The 18,440-nt window shown below is 35.2% G+C and overlaps 3 protein-coding genes and 1 non-coding gene across 5 annotated transcripts; 1 reads left to right on the forward strand and 3 right to left on the reverse strand.

Moving 5' to 3' along the window:
- Positions 1-86: 86 nt before the first annotated feature.
- Positions 87-6,304, reverse strand: LOC140956973 (serine/threonine-protein phosphatase PP2A-2 catalytic subunit-like). The gene is made up of 11 exons (XM_073413988.1): positions 5,996-6,304; positions 5,157-5,213; positions 4,346-4,429; positions 3,078-3,149; positions 2,878-2,949; positions 2,413-2,453; positions 1,543-1,609; positions 1,099-1,290; positions 922-1,011; positions 716-823; positions 87-519 (listed from the first exon to the last, which is right to left on the reverse strand). Exons 1-11 carry the CDS (start codon positions 6,086-6,088, stop codon positions 454-456), a joined length of 942 nt encoding a protein of 313 aa, XP_073270089.1. The 5' UTR covers positions 6,089-6,304; the 3' UTR covers positions 87-453.
- Positions 6,305-7,041: 737 nt separating this feature from the next.
- On the reverse strand, positions 7,042-12,335 carry LOC140957642 (uncharacterized). The gene is made up of 13 exons (XM_073414976.1): positions 12,149-12,335; positions 11,501-11,697; positions 11,158-11,227; positions 10,126-10,322; positions 9,726-9,801; positions 9,531-9,614; positions 9,356-9,435; positions 9,102-9,228; positions 8,921-8,980; positions 8,765-8,815; positions 8,406-8,564; positions 7,821-7,953; positions 7,042-7,530 (listed from the first exon to the last, which is right to left on the reverse strand). Exons 2-13 carry the CDS (start codon positions 11,656-11,658, stop codon positions 7,358-7,360), a joined length of 1,368 nt encoding a protein of 455 aa, XP_073271077.1. The 5' UTR covers positions 11,659-11,697; positions 12,149-12,335; the 3' UTR covers positions 7,042-7,357.
- Positions 12,336-14,574: 2,239 nt separating this feature from the next.
- Positions 14,575-14,656, reverse strand: TRNAS-GCU (transfer RNA serine (anticodon GCU)). The gene has a single exon. It is a non-coding gene; the product is annotated as a tRNA-Ser (tRNA).
- Positions 14,657-14,728: 72 nt separating this feature from the next.
- LOC140957667 (probable E3 ubiquitin-protein ligase RHC2A) lies at positions 14,729-17,787 on the forward strand. 2 transcript variants are annotated; one of them, XR_012171668.1, is made up of 2 exons: positions 14,729-15,767; positions 17,305-17,787. XR_012171668.1 is itself a non-coding variant. In XM_073415002.1 (1 exon), the coding sequence occupies exon 1, from the start codon at positions 14,834-14,836 to the stop codon at positions 15,713-15,715; it is 882 nt and encodes a 293-aa protein (XP_073271103.1). In that variant the 5' UTR covers positions 14,729-14,833; the 3' UTR covers positions 15,716-16,017. The 2 variants fall into 2 exon arrangements, 1 of the variants encoding a protein (XP_073271103.1); XM_073415002.1 differs by lacking the exon at positions 17,305-17,787 and having other exon boundaries at positions 14,729-16,017.
- Positions 17,788-18,440: the final 653 nt, after the last annotated feature.

Raw genomic sequence — 18,440 nt, forward strand, 5'->3', positions numbered from 1 at the left:
ATAGCAGTTGCGGAAAATTTGGGTAGCATCCACAAAGCTCTGAGGCCTTTTTGGGAATTATCCTTCATTATAGCGCAGCTCACAAATTAGAACATAAAAATATGAAATTAATCAAGAACTTCACTACTTCTACAAAACAGTCCACTGCATGTCAGTCATTTAAACAAAAAAAAGACAGAAATATAGAAAATAAAATTATTATTTTGTGTATAAGGGGCAGAAACAGAGCATTGGAAAATCACAAAACCAAAGTACAAATGACCATCCAGAACAAAGTTTCCCACACTTTCTACGTTAGAATATAACTGGACAGAGGGACTTTCATGTTTCAAATGCTTATTTGCACTCACACCACCTCATCAAACTTGAAGCTCGAATCTTGCCAGAGGAGACATCGAAGCACCACAAAATGATCGATTCATGGGAACATCAGTGTCAGTAATAACTTCATCCTCACAAGAAATAATCCGGTGTTCTTCGAGTTACGTCAGGTTCTCCTCTCCTTGGAGCTGGCTCGAACTGAAATAAATTCAACACAAATTGAGTTGATATCAACTAAGTAATAAATATCACTAACAGGCACCAAAACAGAAAGTAAGATGCTTGAATCACAATTGACAATACATGGACGCCACAGATTCTTGAAAAAATATCACAGCACTTGACAACGAACTTAACAGACGTAAAAAATGAAAAGACGGGCAAAGAGTGAAACCTGGATAAATGTGTGCTCCCTGTTATCATCAACTTCCAAAATGGAAGCCATATTTCCGCAGCGATAACAATAATTTGGAGCACTAAAAATAGTGACGACCTTTTGTTCCTGTGATAGGGGTTCAAGATTAATTCATAACAAGTATCCAGTCCTCAGAAAGGTAATTAAAAAATACGTGTTCATGAATTATGGATTGTATTGGTTACATGGGCCCAGTTATATCCTTCCATAACTAGCTGATGAGCTCTAGCAATAAGCTTCAAATTATTGGTGTGATTGAATTGCTCTGATATGTCCTGTAAGAATATAATACATGATTAATATAATAATTGGAGAAATGAAAGCAAGAATATTTGGTTAGTTGTTAGATGATTGAAATTTACCTGGCCAAAAGTGTATCCAGCACCACGAGGGGAGATGCCCCAACCACAACGATCATCAGGATCAGACCACAACAGATCACACATTGGACCTTCATGTGGTACTTCTTGAACACGATCAAAGTTTCTTATATTATCAAGGGTTTCGATAGAGGGAGATAATCCACCATGCAGACAAAATATTTCTGATTCAACCTAACCAGAGATTACAAATCGATTTGAATGCCCACGCATTGATACAACCAAAAATAAAAAATAAAAAGCATAACAAGGGCCTAAAAACCACTAGCTGCACACAATAACTACAATTTTGTTCACTTTCATTCACTCAGGTGTATACCAAACAAGGAGAAAATAACTGCAAGACTTGGGGCTAGATTTTCACATATATTACAATAAACAGGTCGGAAAAATAAAAGGCGCGAAAAGAGAAGTAAATTTACTCACCAAGGCAGTCAGAGGGAAATAGTCAAACAAATCCGTGAATGTCTTCCATACGTTAGCATTCCCATATCTATAATCCAAATGAAAATATCAATATTTTGCATAGATATGGGATGAAAAATGAGGAAAATAATACGAAAAGCAGGTATACATGATAAAACAATTGGTCATTTAAATACTTTTTCTTCATTTCTATAATCCACAAACTAAGATTCCAAATGAGATGAAACCTGTCAAACAGACAGGTCAAGTTTGTAAAGTTCTCATGAAACTCGATATGCTGCTGGAAGGGATCGCAGAACGCTCTGAAGCACTCACTCATTCAAGAGCTTTATCCGTTAGCCCTATTGTGTCATTTCTCAATCTCCCCATGCTTAATCTTATTTATCTTAAAGCTTTACCAATTTTCTCTTCCAAAAATCAATTTTTCTTAAACCTATTCAAAGCATTCAAATGAACATGTAAGCACGTGACAACATAATAAATACACACAAACTAATGCCAGCAAATCTTTAAACTTAGAAATCTCTATTTGTCTCCTTCATAACCTGGCACCTGCTTCAGTTACCTAAGAATACACAATCTGGTGAAAATATTAATAAATGACAAATTTAAAAACAATTGCATCTACAACTGTTTTTTTATACAATAAAATTAAAGGGTCTTTTAACTACTCAAAAAACAACTCACTGAACACTATGTAACGTTAAATTTCAGCTGTGAGCATGCATGCAAAAGGATATTACTGTAACAACCGGACCATCTCAATCCTACGTGCAAACATTTTCCCCAAATCCTTAGACTATTAAACACGAGTACTGTAGTACGAGATACAAAACTTCGAACATAGCTTGAAGCAAAGAATGAACTCACTTTCGCAGGCATTCATCATAAAACCCATAGACTTGAGTTATCTGCAACATAAATACATAATTGTTTAATCTATCATTCAAAGCAAAAAAGTTTAATAGTATAAAAAACAACAAGATGCCAATTAGATTCAATATACCAAGACTTGGGGCAAAAAACACCGTCAACTTAAATACAAAAGATTTTCAATTAAATTATTTAGCATGCATGTCACAAAGTCCGGATGTATCTCGACAGTAGAAGTAACAGAAAAAATAAGGAGAGGATGGTAAAATAGCAATACCACCCCACATTTATCCCCACACAAAATAGCAATCCTGCAATGAATTGTCTCGGTTTTTAGTATAAGCAGAGCTAAGAGGAATGTTATAGTTAATTTCAATTAATCAGAAACAGGTCATACACAACAAAACCATTCAGATAAAAGTGAACAAAGAAATATCATGAATTAGTAATGTAAATTAATACCTGTCTACTTTCATGATTTCCTCTGAGAATTGTGATCCGATGAGGATAGCGCACTTTCAGTGCTACTAAAAGCTGCAGGAAACAAGCAGACAAATGTCTTTCACGTTTCGATACTTCTGTTCCAAAACAAAATGGAAGGAAAACTCGGTAACCAATATTGTCTGTTTATAATGTATAGTCATTTTTTAGCTAGTACTTACAGTTACAGTTTCAACCGAATAGTAGCCCCGATCAACATAATCTCCCATAAACAGATAATTTGTGTCTGGGCACTGTCAACGAGTAGATTAAAGCATATTAGATACTCAAAATGCACCTATACAGATAATTAATTCAGGTATAAAGTAGAAGATGTTGAGAATAATAACCTCAACAAGTTCATAGCATCATATCAAGAACAACACACACCCCACCCACATCTCAGGCTAACTCACGGAGAAAGGAGAGTAAAAGGAACCAACCTAATCCAGATAAAATGACAGTACAGGCATGTTACCAATAACAAGCATACTCAACCACAAACCCCGCATAGAAAAACCCACGTATACCTGTTAAGTTTAGGACTTGGCCTATCTCCACCCCAAAAGTTAGCTTAAGTGGAGAAGATTGTCCAAGTCTATATATACAACTCCCAATGGCTTAATCCAGTCGATATCATCTAACACGCCCCTTCATGATTAGTAATGAACAACTGGAGCGTGAAGTTTACAAGACATTACAAGCATAGTCAACCACAAACCCCGCATAGAAAAACCTACTTATACCTGTTAAAATTAGAACTTGGGCCTATCTCCACCCCAAAAGTTAGCTTAAGTGGAGAAGATTGTCCAAGTCTATATATACAACTCCCAATGGCTTAATCCAGTCAATATCATCTAACACACCTCTTCATGATTAGTAATGAACAACTAGAGCGTGGAGTTTACAAGATATTAGCGGGTGGCCCATAAGAGAAGTTCATCACATAACGGTGGGTCTAGGTTTTGATATCATGTCAAGAATAAGACTTACTGTGCCCAATAATGAAAATGTGAAGCCGCTTACTGTAATTGTAATTTTTTTAATAATTATAACGACGATTGATCTAATTTGTTAACACTCACTGTCTTTGATGGTGACCTACTAGATAAAAATATGTAGTCGAGCGCAGGTATCACAAACAGAATCATCAAGGGCAGTTATACAGCACATGTGAAACATGATCAGCAACAGAAATCTGTAAGAAGAACATCTATAGAGACACATATAAACAAAATACCAATGAATATATCTTTCATTTTAAAAAGAAAATCAATATACTATCCCCAGCCCCCAGGGTGACAAACTTTTTTTTACTTTTCAATTCAAGTTATCATATAAAAGATATCTCCAAGTTACACTCAAGTAATTTGATATTTCTTTAAAAGATCAAGTCAACCAGCTCAAGACAAAAGGATAAAGAAAAGGTCAGTGTCATAAACCACAATACCTTCCCCCCGATTCGGAAAAGTTCAGCAAGATCATGAAATTGTCCATGAATATCACCACAAATTGTCACAGGGCTTTTAACAGGCTGCATAGATCGACAAATAAATCAACACAGTATCCACTGACAAGTGAACACGAGTCATTGAAACTCGGGTGAGTGTCCATACGCATGTTAATTAGGACTATACGATGAAACACCACAGAAATGCTTGATCAAACAACATGATTAGCTCAGAAAACATCAGAAAGAGCCAAAACTTTTAAATAATACAGCTCAAACAACACATTCAGAAGACATTCTTGCGAGATCAGTATCCAATATTTATATATGATTAAGATGATAACAAGGTAGACTCGGAAAAATGATCAACACTTCAATTATAAATTTTTTCCCCTCAGAGACCTTAAAACACCAAACATACCGTAAAACTAACCTAGTTTGTTTACAGAATCTCTTTTCAGAGAAGTTTGGTTCAATTATAAAAATATGGAGTAATAGGATGAACTACTGTTCAACCAATTCCCTCCATATAATGAATGGCACAAAGCCATGGAATACAGTACAGAAACAACTTGTGTCAAATAGGTGGTGAATGTCAAGTTCCGATTCATACAAATCAGGTACATCTTCGGATAGTTCAACCTGAGTACATCACACCAAAAACTAGCGACAACATATGAGGCTTTGGTCTTCCAATTCGTTTATCATGAATAAAAAAAAGTAAACTGTTATCTTCCAGGCTAATAAGACTATTTCAAGTTTCAACAATAACCAAAACTAATATAGATAGTAATGGGAAAAGGTGCAATACCTGGACGTTGCTTTCCGACATTAGTATCTCTTTTGCCTTCTCACATAAGGTCCTAACCTGAAATTAAAAAATGAGGTACCCTCATATTCTGCACCCTGTTTCATGTGATGAATGTATATAATGGGAACAACAATTTGAGAAACGATAAAAGAAGATATCAAACTACATGGCCTACTAATTAGCTAAATCAAGCATAAAGCCACTGCTATGCCTTTATGTTTAAATCACACTAGAAGCAGGTCAATTTCTAAAAATCGACCACTTAGAGGAATGCATGGAAGGCCAAATATAGTTGCAACAAATTTCTAACTTCCTGCGGATCACTACAACACAGAAGTTATCAAATGCAAAACTCCACACCAATTTCACTTTCATAATCCATCTGAATTTTCTGGCATATTTAAATTATGTTGAGGAACCATCTCCAATTGCCACAGGTAACTAAAACAAAATCCAAATTTGAAAGATTTTCTCATTGTTTCTCAGGTAAATATAACTTCAGAATAAGATTCCAATGCATCCTTCAGTCATTCCCAGAAAATCCCAATGTCTAATCGAGAAACCTCTTGACAAAAGATTGAAAATTAATCGAATGTCTATGGACTTCTATCACTTAACATATAAAAAAAAATACATTAAAAAGAAGAACCTTCATGAAACAATCGAAATCCAAAATCTGAAAATCGAATAATATATTCAACAACAAAACGTGCAGAACAAAGAGCCAAAAATCCTCCACCTCTCAACATATCCAAGTCTACAACACGCAGCAGATCTGTAAAAGACGAAGATGAAAACAAAATAGAAAATTTAACAAATGAAAAGGGATAAAAGCAAACCTCGGGCTCAGACAAAGGCTTGCACTGCATAAGCTGAGCAATCTGTTCGTCCAGATTTCCATGAGTTCTCGCAGCTGCCAGATCCGCGCTCATCTTGCTCTACGTTCCAATATTCTTAATCGAAAAACGGCAACCGGGGAAGAAATTTCTTAACCCTAGACCAAGATTCAGGGTATGATTAACGTTCCGAGGATCGGTGTGGGGAATTGTGTGCTATGATTACGGGGGATGAGAAAGAGAGAGAGCTCGGCTGAGAGAAGGTGGTGGAACCGAGGGAGATGGAGGAGCCAAATTTGTCGATGAGTTGGTATCACGGATCTTAATCTGTGAGACGGGTCAATCTTATTCGTATTCACAATATAAATAATACTCTTAGCATAAAAAATAATATTTTTTCATGGATGACCCAAATAAGAGATACGTCTCACAAATACGACCCGTAAGACCTCCTCACACAAGTTTTTGTCTTTGTTGGATCTGCTTTTATTTCATGTTATTTTAGATTCCTTATATATTAATATTATAATATTAAAAATATTTATATGGCTATTATTGATTTTTTATTTGAAATTGCTTTTTCCTACAATTAGCCACCACAAACGCAAGTGTAACTGTAACGTGTTTATTTATTACAAATTGATTGATTGATTTATACAAAATAGTTTATTGCATTCCTTTTTTTATTATTATTAATTAAATAAATAAACATACCCAAAAGTTTGAACAAAAAAATCAAATTATATTTAAATATCACATTCGTAAATAAATAGAATGTTGAGAAAATAAAAATAAAGCTTCAAATATTATTATATTTTATATTAAAGAAAGTGCTCGTAGATGTTCATAATTTGTTCAGTAAGTTTCTTATGAGACGGTCTCACGAATCTTTATCTGTGAGACGGATCAACCCTACCGATATTCACAATAAAAAGTAATACTCTTAGCATAAAAAGTAATATTTTTTCATTAATTACCCAAATAAGATATCTGTTTCACAAAATACGATCCATAAGACCGTCTCACACAAGTTTTTGTCTTTGGAACAAACATTCGTCATATAATGTACTTGCTCGCGTACACATGTATAATAGAAGATTGTAACAAAAATCTAGATAGGTCTTAAACATGTAAAAATCAATATCTTAATCTGCAGAGTTGAATATGTAAGTAAACAAACTAAACTCGACCGATTGCATTTGTTTAATGGAACTAATTTCTGCTGAGAAGTCACAAAAGGTTTGCAGATCTTGGTTCAGATTCTGGAGCGACCTTCAACATCTGCCCGTGAACTAAAAACTCGACGTTTTGATCGTTTCGCCACTGTCAAGAACTGCAGATAGTGTCTTCATGTTTGCTCTTATCTTATGCCAGCAGCGTATCCGACAAGGGCGTAAAAGAGGGATCCGGGAGTTTCATGCATAGTGTCACCGACACACCTGCAAGGGAACAAATTGCGGGAACGAGGCCTAGTCCGTATCTCGCGATAGAGAAATGGAAACTCGGGTTATCATAGTTACTCACTCCTGGAGTAGAGCCTGCAAGAAAATGACAGAATATTACCACCAAAAGAAAGATGTGCTGAGAGAGACATGACGGGGAAATGTCATTCGAAGAGCAAATTATGTTGGTTAGATCAGGGGAAAAGTGATGAGACTAAGAAATAGGAAGCAAGCGTAAGGATAATCAGATTACGGAAATTTTAGAAAAATATATAAAATAACATGCCAAAAAAAAAAAAAACAGTAGGGGAATTTGAAGTTTTACCAACAGAAACTATCAACCAAAGTCAAGGGAGAGTTGAAGGAAAAGATCTTCATAAGCTTACTTTGATAAGACTCAAGAATACATAATGCCAGTCCACATAATATTTTGTCCATAAAGCTCAAAGTTCCATAAACGAAGGCGCAACCATTGAGATCTCTGCCAACTAGAAAACTCTGCATGCTCACCCCAGAAACCTATTATGCCGAAAATAATCTGTTCAGAAATGTGAAAATCCAAGAAAGCTATAAATATTCATCGGAGTCATACAACAGAAATCGAGAGCACAAAAAAAAACGACAGCTCCTTCTCATCGCTTTTAGGTGAGTCGTGGTCAAATCTAGTTCTCAAATTTCACAATAAAGCCCAAGGTTTGTTATCTATTTTATATCCCATTTTGAAGCCGTTACGTTCGCGAATATGGAATTGAATTACCACGTATAACTGATCATAGTGCATCTCTCTGTCATACAAAACAAGCTTCTACTAAGGCAAACAAGGAGGAAATATGAGTAAAAAATAAATGTATTCAAGTGAGGTAATTTCCCTAGCGTTCTAAAAGAAAATCCAGAATGACAACTTTCAAAAGAATAAAAAAATGTTCTCTGATCCAAATGAGAAAAGTTAGAGAGGGAAACTTGGTTCATACCATGATCAAAGCATTTGCAACTCCAATCACTATGGATAAAATATACATAAAAGCATTCATGCTACTTGGAAGAAAGAGGATCCCTGCACCAGAAACTATCCAAAGAAGCCCTCCAACAGAATATAGCGTCTTCGAACGTTGACCTGTCCAGGTGATCTCCTGTGTAATGAGTATACTTTTTTTAAAATAATCATACTGGCCTCATTTCGCTATATATTTAAGAAAAAATGGGATGGGCTATAGACCAGGACGGGCATAATGTAGATCCGTCCCAGAGTCGATATCAATACAAGATGATAAATTTTCAAAAAATAAATAAAGCAAATAAAATTTTCCAACATAATTTAGTTCCAATAGACCTGTAGGAGGACTGATACGAGAAAGCTGCTAATGTAGATGACAGCAGGTACCTATGCACAAATATTGAACATGATAACTAGTTATCAAAATTTATATCCTATTTCCTGAATATTCTTATATAAATGGAAGTAATACTGTAAAATCAAATGTAGTACCAGGGCTTTTGAGGATTGGATCATTTTCAGATCATTTATGACATAGAAAGCTAGAAATGCCTGCGCCATCAAATAAATTAAGCAATTAAAAGTAAATGTCAAAAACCTCTCATCTGAAACACTCTTTTTTGAAACTATTAAGCAAAATGTCAGGAATTTTTTTAGACAAATGTGTCATAACCTGGGAAACATTTGTAACAAGTCTGGTTAGCACATAAACAAGTGCCACTTGGTAATACAACACTTTGTTAAACCAGTACGCCCAAGAAACTCTGGCGTGACCTTTTTCACGAGCTTCTCTTTTCAATCTGGAAGAATTAGAAAGGAGTGAAAAAAATTGGGCTCAGTATTCAAATTTCCCGTTGCATAGCATGAAGCAGAGGTACAAATAAATATGAGATTAGATATCTACTGCAATAGTGATAAAATCTCAACCTTGGCTCTTCAGTTCCAAAATGAAATATACCCACGAAACAGCATCCAATGAAGATTGATAAAAATGCAAGCCAGCGATACTGAAAAAAAGTTAACAGTCAAGCAAGTAAGCAGCCATGAGCCAACCAAAAATCTCCAAAGACCAAATTAAAATCACAGATATTGCGTAACATACCTGATTTTCAACATTGATACCTGACCTTGTTGTGTCGACGTTGAAAACCACGAAGGCAACAGCATATAAACTAAGGTTGGCAAGCTTTAGGAAAATTAAACTTCAAGAATGAGAATCATGCACGATAGAACGTTACTTCACAAATACACAACAAAAGAGCAAAATAAAGCAAGAAACAACAAAAAGGTTATTAACCATCGTAAAAGCATTGCGACAGCTAGCCAAAACTGCTCTGCTTGTAGAATTCAGAGTGATGCAATTCACCATTGACCTAAAACAAAAGCAAGCTGCACAATCACTGGCTTAACAAATTTTAAAACTGTTCTGCAAATTGTGAGAGCAAGAAGTTTATGGAAGTTAAAACTTTTTTGTGTTTAAACCCATCAAATTAATTCTTTCTTCCTTGATTAACCATTGTGCCAAAACAATTGCATCCGAAATTCACTTTTAGCTTGAATTGTGAAATGAATCAATGAGACACAATAAAAAAAACTATATGAAGCACATTTCTTGATAAGTAACAAGATGGAAGTTGCTCGTCTCATATTTTTCATGACAAAAGAAAAATCATTGACTGATCAAAGACTTTCATTACATGTGAGATACTTGTGTAGCTGCCCAGCCGACATTGAAGATTGCAGCAAAGAAGCTATAACTCATGGTCTCAAAAGATAATGAATTGGAACCCATAATTTTGCAAGGTAAACAACCACCAAAGACCGAAGAAAATGAGACAGCTACCAAAATCGATCCCGCACAATGCCATAGCTTAAAACAGCCATATCTGTCTATCTGTCAAAAAAGGAGAAGAAAATCATTTCTGCAGTAGTATATGACGACTCAATCAGTTAAGAACAGATTTCCAAGCTTGATCATTTTCTTACAATTGAAATAATTTATACTGACACACAATCGACCACACCCTTTCGCAACATAGATATGCTTCTACCTGCAGTAATGGAAAACTTGCATGCTGCCTTTCTCATCACACTAGCGCTGGCCCACCACCCACTTCCCAAAAAAAATAACAATGAAAGAATGAAAATCAAAATTAAAACTACCAAATGACATTTTTTGTTTCATAGTTATATTTTTAATGATGTAAAAAAAAAAAAACCAGCCATGGCCACTTCAGAAAAGGAAGTTACTGTGTTTGTACCAAAGAAACTTCCATTTCTTGGCTGTACATTGGAAATTAATTCCTAGATATGGTTTCTCGAACCTTAAACCCAACTATGGAAGTGATTCAGTGATGCCTCTCAAGGGCAGATTCCATCGAGTACCAAAATTTAGTAGTACTAATATGGTACTCCAGCCGACTCTAGTCATTAAGAATGTATATCACATCCTGAGAGCTATGTATTAGATATTAGTTAGCTCTTAGTTGGAAGGAAGTTAATTAGTTCACACACGTGCATAAATACATGGAGATGTATGAGTTACGAATGAACTTAGTTTTTTATTCATTTTCTTCTTGATCAACAGAATGAATTGCATTAGTTCTGCTCTAGTTTCTTCTCTGTAATACTATGTAAGGTACACAATGCATATGGCCGCCAAACCATTTGTTGTGTGATTTCTGTGTGAGACTTTCTCAGAGCACGTTTTTCACTTTGTCTACACTTACCAGTTCACCTGCAAATATGACTGTGACTCCATCAGCAATCTGACCCGAAAGCATGACAATTGCAGCATCACTGTTGAACAAAAAGGTGACACATGGAGAAATAAATTGACTGGAAAGTACAGATTACATCTCATGAAAAAGCACGAGTGACCACATTATAAACTACTAAGTATCACACACTTCTTCCGAATCAATAGTATTACTTAAACCGTTTAATGGATTAAAATGACTTCTCTATGTTATACATTTATTTCCTGGGCTATAAAACAGAAAGAACATAAATTTTCTGGTCATAGTATACAACAGTCATTGAACCACATATCAAGATGAAAAAAGTACTAACCTTGGTGGCAATCCAATATCAGTCAAAAATACCAAGAGATATGTAAACCAACAGGCAGATGTTATATCATTCAGCATATGTCCCACCCCATAATAGATGATGGAGCACCTTCCAAGGGGATTGGTGCAAGATTCCTCCTCAGTGGTGCCCCCCGCCATACTGTTTAACAACTAAGAATATTTCGAACCAGAGAGATCCTACAAAACGATGCTTGTCACTTCAACAAAAACGGAAACAGTTGTTGTTTTCTTTAACACAGTAAACCCAAAATCTATAATTTATTCAACTTTAAAGTATAGGAATATTTACGCAGATGGTTTCATTTACTCAAGAACTGGAAATGGTGGTCGATATTTTCAGTTTCTTCCCCCTCCGCATCACAAAAACGCCATAACTAACTATCAGCCTCAAATAATATGATGTCAAATAATAATACTTTGCGCAAAATAACTCACGAGATTTCAAATGTCATCCGTTCAATATTTTATGATTAAGCAGAAACCAACGATATACAGAATGTAAAACCAATAGAAGCCAGAAGGGCAATTCAAACCAGAACACAAAACAAACACTTCATAGTCAGTCATTTATTCTTGCCTGTGTGCGTGATTTACACAAAGCCCGACAACTTTTTGCGGCACAAAATACCTTTTTCGACCGAGAAAAGGCGTGAAAATGAAGAATTTTCTGAGGAAATTGGTGTCCCTCAGCTTCCTTTGTTGTATATTTTTGTTTTTGCATCTTCTCTTACTTCTTAGATTTGATTATACATAATATACACACACCGCTGTGTACAGACTGACTTGAGGAAAGCACAGCAACGTGTCTGGAATTATGCAAAAGGTGGTGCTATGCAGCTGCCGGAGTCAAAAGGGTCAAAACTGAATTTACACTAAAGGGTACCTAGATTTCATTTTAAAATATAAATTGTAATAATAATAATAATAGATAAATGCGCTAAATATATCTATTTGGTTTTTGTCATTTAATTTAGGAGTAGGTCTTTTGTGAGACGGTCTCACGAATTTTTATCTGTGAGACGGGTCAACCCTACCGATATTTACAATAAAAAGTAATACATTTTCATGAATTACCTAAATAAGAGATTCGACCCACGAAATTGATCCGTGAGACCGTCTCACAAGAGTTTTTGTGTTAATTTAAATATTTAATAAGTTTTTTTATACGGGTCAACATGATTCATACTTAAAGAAAATAACAATATTTTTCATGAATTAGATCGAGTGAGATATATGTTTTACAAAATTAACATATGACACTATCTCACACTATTTTTTGTTATTTAAATTATAATTCTGGAAACATTAATCCCAATAAATTACTATCAAAATCCCAATCTAGTCATAATATTAATTTTATATGAATTAATTTTATCCTTACATCTCTAATCATGATATTTAATTACGTAATATATGATTACTTATTGATTGAGAGATGCTTATAAAAGTTTTAGGAAATAAAACATATAATACGAAAATCTTATCCGACTCAAATATCGAAGAAATAATAATTTGATAGGTTGATGAATTATCCCCACTTTAATATTTCGAGTATTTTAATTACTAAAATTTATTCCAACTAAAACTATTTTTTTGAGAGTGTAAGTTTTATTCACATATTCTGTATTTTATGATGTCATTTGATTATCAAGAAATGCAATATTTCTATTTCTCATATAATCTAATTTAAGATTATTAAAAAAAAGTTTTTATATATGTACAAAAAATAATTAAAAAAAGTTACCAGAGGAGACAAAAAAGACCACTGAATGTGGATGAAATCGAGGGCATGTTCCTCCATTGATCAAGCAACAAATGAGACCTTGATAACTTTCATGCTTGGTTTTCCCTCGGTGAGCATCGTAATTTGTGTACGTTATGTCATGCTTACTTTGGAATTCATCCCATTCGTATTGGCTAACGTACGTTTTACTAACATATTTGAGTTGATTTTTTGTGAGCGGGGTTAACCTATGTTTTATTAACATATTTGAGTTTATTTTTTTATGAAATAGTCTTAAGAATTTATTATATTTATTAAATATATTGATTTGATCAATATTTATATATAAAAATAATATTTTTAATATAAAATGTAATAATTTTTTATGAGTTGAATCTGAACAAAAATTCATTTAACAAATTTGATATTAGAGAGAATCCCACAATAGTTTTTTTGGACATATTATAGCTTTTTATTTATATTTTAACTTAACTTAATATTAGAGTGAAGATGTAAGTTATATGAAAGATAGTAACTTCATCTCATATCATAACTAGATTAGTTTAGTACTTTTTATTAGATTTCACATACACAAACAGAAAATTTCGGATAAATTCCCGTTGTTCACACGTATTTCAAGCACACATATATTTTTCACATATATTGTTTGTGTTCTTCATCTTCGAACCTGCTGACTCAATCATCGGAGTGGTCACGCTTGATACCCCTCCGACGCCCATACACGAGTTCTTTTCTTGTTTGTAGTTGTTATTAAAGACATTATCTCTACTCAAATTTTCTAAACTATCATCATTATTCAGTAAATTGTCTACGTGCATTAAAGATAATTAATCAGATTCAAACAAAGTAGACAAGTAGATGGAGGTGTGACAATATGCCCATGCCACAATAATGTTGCTTGCGGGAAGTTTGGCACAATGCCATACATCTTCAATCCACAGAGATAAGATGCACATTAAAATATAATATTTGTTTTTGAGAGAAAAATAAATAGCTGAATGGATAACTGAAAATAGACAGTCTAGTTTAAAATCGATCCAATTAAAGTTGGGTTAGAGTTAACCCAATTCAGGAAATTGAAAAATAGTAGAAATGTTCAATTTACGTAATAATCGGTAAAATAAATTAATCTTGATTTTCAAGTATAAAAGTTTATTAGAGAATATATGAATAGAAAATTGGAATATATATATATTTTAATTTATTGTCAGGCCGAACTTATTAATATTCAGGGAAAAGTTGAAAAGATGTATTTCAGGGTGAAACAATTTGCATGGTACTGCGCTCACTTCAAAATTAAAATGATTGGCCGTCGCCTGAGAGATTCGAACTCTCGCGGGGAAACCCCATGTACTTAGCAGGCACACGCCTTAACCACTCGGCCAAAGCGACAACCTGACAGCCGATTATATATTTTGTATTAAATTGCTTCTTAAGAACTGTGACCAGAACCTTGGGCCCGAAACCTTACTTCACGACTTTCCTCGTCAAACCAAACTCCAAAGCATTTGCCATCCAGCCCCCCTACGAAATCACCCGACCACCAACCGATCCGGCCGCCGCCACACCATGTCGTCAACCCCATCAATCATCGCCCCTCCTCGCCTCTTCTACCACCCCGCCTTCTGGTGCCACTCATGTGACATGAGCATCGGTCTTCCGCCTTCTCCCACACCCACCGCCCTTCTCTGCCCTCACTGCCACCGTGACTCCCTCGAACAGATGGATTTGGAAGATTCTCTGGCCTCACCTTCCCCTGCCTCACGAAACCCCTTTTCCGTGGACCCCAGCAACGCCACATCCTTAACCTTAAACCCTTCCGATGACAATTTCCTTCTCAACAGCCCCTACCTCCACCGCCTCATCCACCACCTTACCACCGCCGCTACTGACGTCGAAAATCCACGTTCTAACCCCGCTCCGAAAGCCTCCATCGATTCATTAGAAGAAATCACGATTACCCTCGATAATGACCCTACTTTACTTTGCCCGGTATGTAAGGACCCGTTTGTTATAAACTCTGTTGCAAAATTGATGCCGTGTAAACACGCGTATCATTCAGAGTGCATCGTTCCTTGGCTCGAGATAAATAACTCTTGCCCCGTGTGCCGGTATAAGCTACCCACATGCCAGGAGAAGGGAGCGGGGAGCGGAATGGAGGATGTGCGGTTTATGAGGCTTGAGGAATTTGTGGATGATGAGGTGGACTTATATGGGTTTAGGAACACGCTTAGGCACATTGTACGAAGGCAGGGGTGGAGTGAGGAGGGAAACGTTGGCAGTGGCAGTGAGGAGAATTTGTTCTCGCCGACCCAGCTTGGGGCGGTGGAGAGAGGAGATGAGGTTTTAGAGAGGGAAAATAGTGTGGAGACAGTGTCGAGTTGGCCAAGGTGGCAAGTGGATGATGATGGGAGAGGTAATGGTGATGGCGGGGCATCTGCAATAACTTGAAGGTCAATCGGAGCTTCTGTTTGATGTCTTTCCGTTCCGGCATAAATTAGTGGTACAATATGCTCGCTTCTTTCGATTTTCACGAATATTCGTTGAGGCTCGAGTTACTTTTTGCTCAAATCATTTGTTTGTTGGGTGTTACTGAAAGTTATATGCGAGTAAGTACTATGGCCTGGTTGATAGGGCCATTTTTTGGCGTTGTTTGATGTTAATAGTGGCATGCACTATTGGTTGAATCATCCATGTCTTTATTTTAGTGAATTTTGTCTTGTGTGAAAAGAATTTGATGCGCTTTTTGTAAATAAATAAATAAATCTGGTTCGCATCATACTATTTTGCATTGAGCTTTGTAAAATCGCCACTTTGAAGTCGAATGAAATTGTTTTCCAACTATTAAATTTGACTTTATGCCCATGCCTGATCTCAGCAAATACTTAGGTGCTTTTATTTAGTCTTGCCTGAGATGTTTTGTTTATATTTTTGGTAATGTACAAAGGCAAGCAACTTTGAAAATGCTTTATTATGCTCTATGCCTATTGCCTACGACTAGTTATTCTTTTTGACACAAATTTCTTATCAATTTAGCCATTTACAGTCCTGAGGTTATTTGATTGCAGTAAAGTGATCGAAGTGTTAAAAGTTATTAAAATTTAGGCGACAATAAAAAGAGTTTAAGGCTGTGTAGGATGGATAAGGCTGTGAAATTAATGCATTTGAAAATTCATTGATTTGAACACGTTAAGTCTTGGTATTTGGAAATCCTTTGAAAACAATGGGGAGTGGATTTGAAATCGAAGCAAATAAAGTATTGGACCAATAAAAGGGGGTTTCAAATCTTTGATTTTAATTTGAGCCAAATGGATATGATGGATTTGAAATCAAATCCCCTCAAATCCATTCATCCAAATGTGCCTAAATTTTGATATGACGTACTTGATGGACTTGCTCTCTGAGTTTGGAACTCACTCATTCTAAATTGTGAATCCTTCTACCTGAATTTGTTCATGGCATGCTGTGAGTTTGAAACTTGCTCGTTCTAAATTGTAAATCCTTCTACCTGAATTTGTTGGTGGTGGTGGTGAGGGGGTGTACATAATGTTCCTTGTTAATCTGTCTCAAACATGGGAGGGGAACAAGTTGTAATCCTCGTTTGATATAAAATATACACATTAATTTATTTTTTGTACTTAATGTTAAAATGAGTTGACATGAAGTTGTTTTATGTCTTGTGCCTCTTGGCTACTGACATGTCATGTAATGCCGTACTTTTGATCTGTCGACCTCTTGGACTACTTGTCAACAGTTATCACTGTTAGTTATAAACAAAATACCGATTAGTGCTTACCCCAAAACTAGTTGTCACTAACCAGAGAGGTATTGGTCAGGGTACTCAGGTCTCAAAAGATTTCTCTCTTTTTTTTCCTGGCTGCCTGAATTACTCAGCTGGGACTAGAATTGTTCGTTTGGTTTTGTGCGTCTGTCTAAATGAGCTTGAAAAAATAAATGTTGCTCTGGCACTGGTTATTTTTATGTTTTCATCGTAGCTGATACATGTTTATTTGGATGGTCGGTCTGTGCTTTCTTGGCAGGATTAGATAGTATCATATCTACACTGCTACATATGCAACCATACTGTCTTTCTGCAATTTAGATGTATTGGCACTATTATTCAAAAGGGCGCGAAGTAGTGAAAGCTCACATCCTTGGACAACATATTTAGAACCGAACATATGCTTTGGTTTTTCTGGTGAAAAACGAAATAACTATTGTGTGGTGTTGTTTTTCCATATGGTTTGGGTTGTAAATCGGAATGGTATTTCTGAAAATAAAATGAGTTATTTCTCTCAAAGCGGCCTGAGGTATCCCATCACCAATAATGGTCTTGTGAAGTGAAGGGTATGGACGACTGTGCTGCTGTTTAGTGACCTAAAAGTGTGGATCTTGCCTTCTCTTCCCTCCCTTTCGCACCCCCCCCCCCCCAAACTGTACTTTTTCGTGTATTATGAAGAGTAAATAATTCTTGTAATTGCATTCGAAAGCTTTATGCTACAAATTTTGGTCATTATTCCAAATGTTTGATGCATCTTCACGATCTGTCTTTTTCCAAAATGAAGAGTAAATAATTCTTGTAATTGTTTTCTTTTTTTTTTCTATTATTTTATCATTATATAAAACTATATTTTCATCACTTTATTTTGGACGTTTGTGATTTTTTGTCATTAATTATTTGCATCTCTCTTTTTTTCAATGGTATGTTTTCCCATCTTCATTTTGGATCTTTTTTTTTGTTTGCACTATTATAATCTCAGATTTTGGATGATGTTCTTTTGTTTGAATTTTTTGACTTCTTGAAAATTTGTAGTGATTTATCAATTGTTTTATTAATAATTGGTGGGTTTCAATATTTTTGTTAACATTGGAAAAGAATTTATATCATTTTTCATATTTTATATTTATGGAGTCATATCATACATTTGCAAGTATCACTTTTTATGTTTGATTTATTTTTCATTTCCCATGTGTCATACGATGAAGTAGTAATATGTGTTTATGTATCTATCTATCTAAAAATTTCTAATTTTTATGTATTAAATAAGATAAGTTTAATTTATCCACTCGCGATGAGAAATTTTAGAAACATAATGTGTTTCAAATTCAAAACCTAACTATGATATTCGAAAATGAAAAATATAAAAAATTTTACACAAATCTTCTGACATTTCTC

Source organism: Primulina huaijiensis, chromosome 14 (genome assembly GCF_012295235.1).
Source record: "Primulina huaijiensis isolate GDHJ02 chromosome 14, ASM1229523v2, whole genome shotgun sequence".
NCBI classification, from domain to species: domain Eukaryota; kingdom Viridiplantae; phylum Streptophyta; class Magnoliopsida; order Lamiales; family Gesneriaceae; genus Primulina; species Primulina huaijiensis.

Bases quoted from the DNA above. Each gene is read 5' to 3' on its own strand.
- LOC140957667 (XM_073415002.1), top strand. From the start codon at position 14,834: ATGTCGTCAACCCCATCAATCATCGCCCCTCCTCGCCTCTTCTACCAC.
- LOC140957642 (XM_073414976.1), bottom strand. From the start codon at position 11,658: ATGGCGGGGGGCACCACTGAGGAGGAATCTTGCACCAATCCCCTTGGA. The intron at 11,228-11,500 runs GTTAGTACTTTT...TTTGTTCAACAG, and splicing joins GATATTGGATTGCCACCAAG to TGATGCTGCAATTGTCATGC. The intron at 8,816-8,920 runs GTACTACATTTG...ATTTGTGCATAG, and splicing joins TCCAATCCTCAAAAGCCCTG to GTACCTGCTGTCATCTACAT.
- LOC140956973 (XM_073413988.1), bottom strand. From the start codon at position 6,088: ATGAGCGCGGATCTGGCAGCTGCGAGAACTCATGGAAATCTGGACGAA. The intron at 1,610-2,412 runs GTGAGTTCATTC...TTTGGATTATAG, and splicing joins TATGATGAATGCCTGCGAAA to ATATGGGAATGCTAACGTAT. The intron at 1,012-1,098 runs GTAAATTTCAAT...ATATTCTTACAG, and splicing joins CTGGATACACTTTTGGCCAG to GACATATCAGAGCAATTCAA.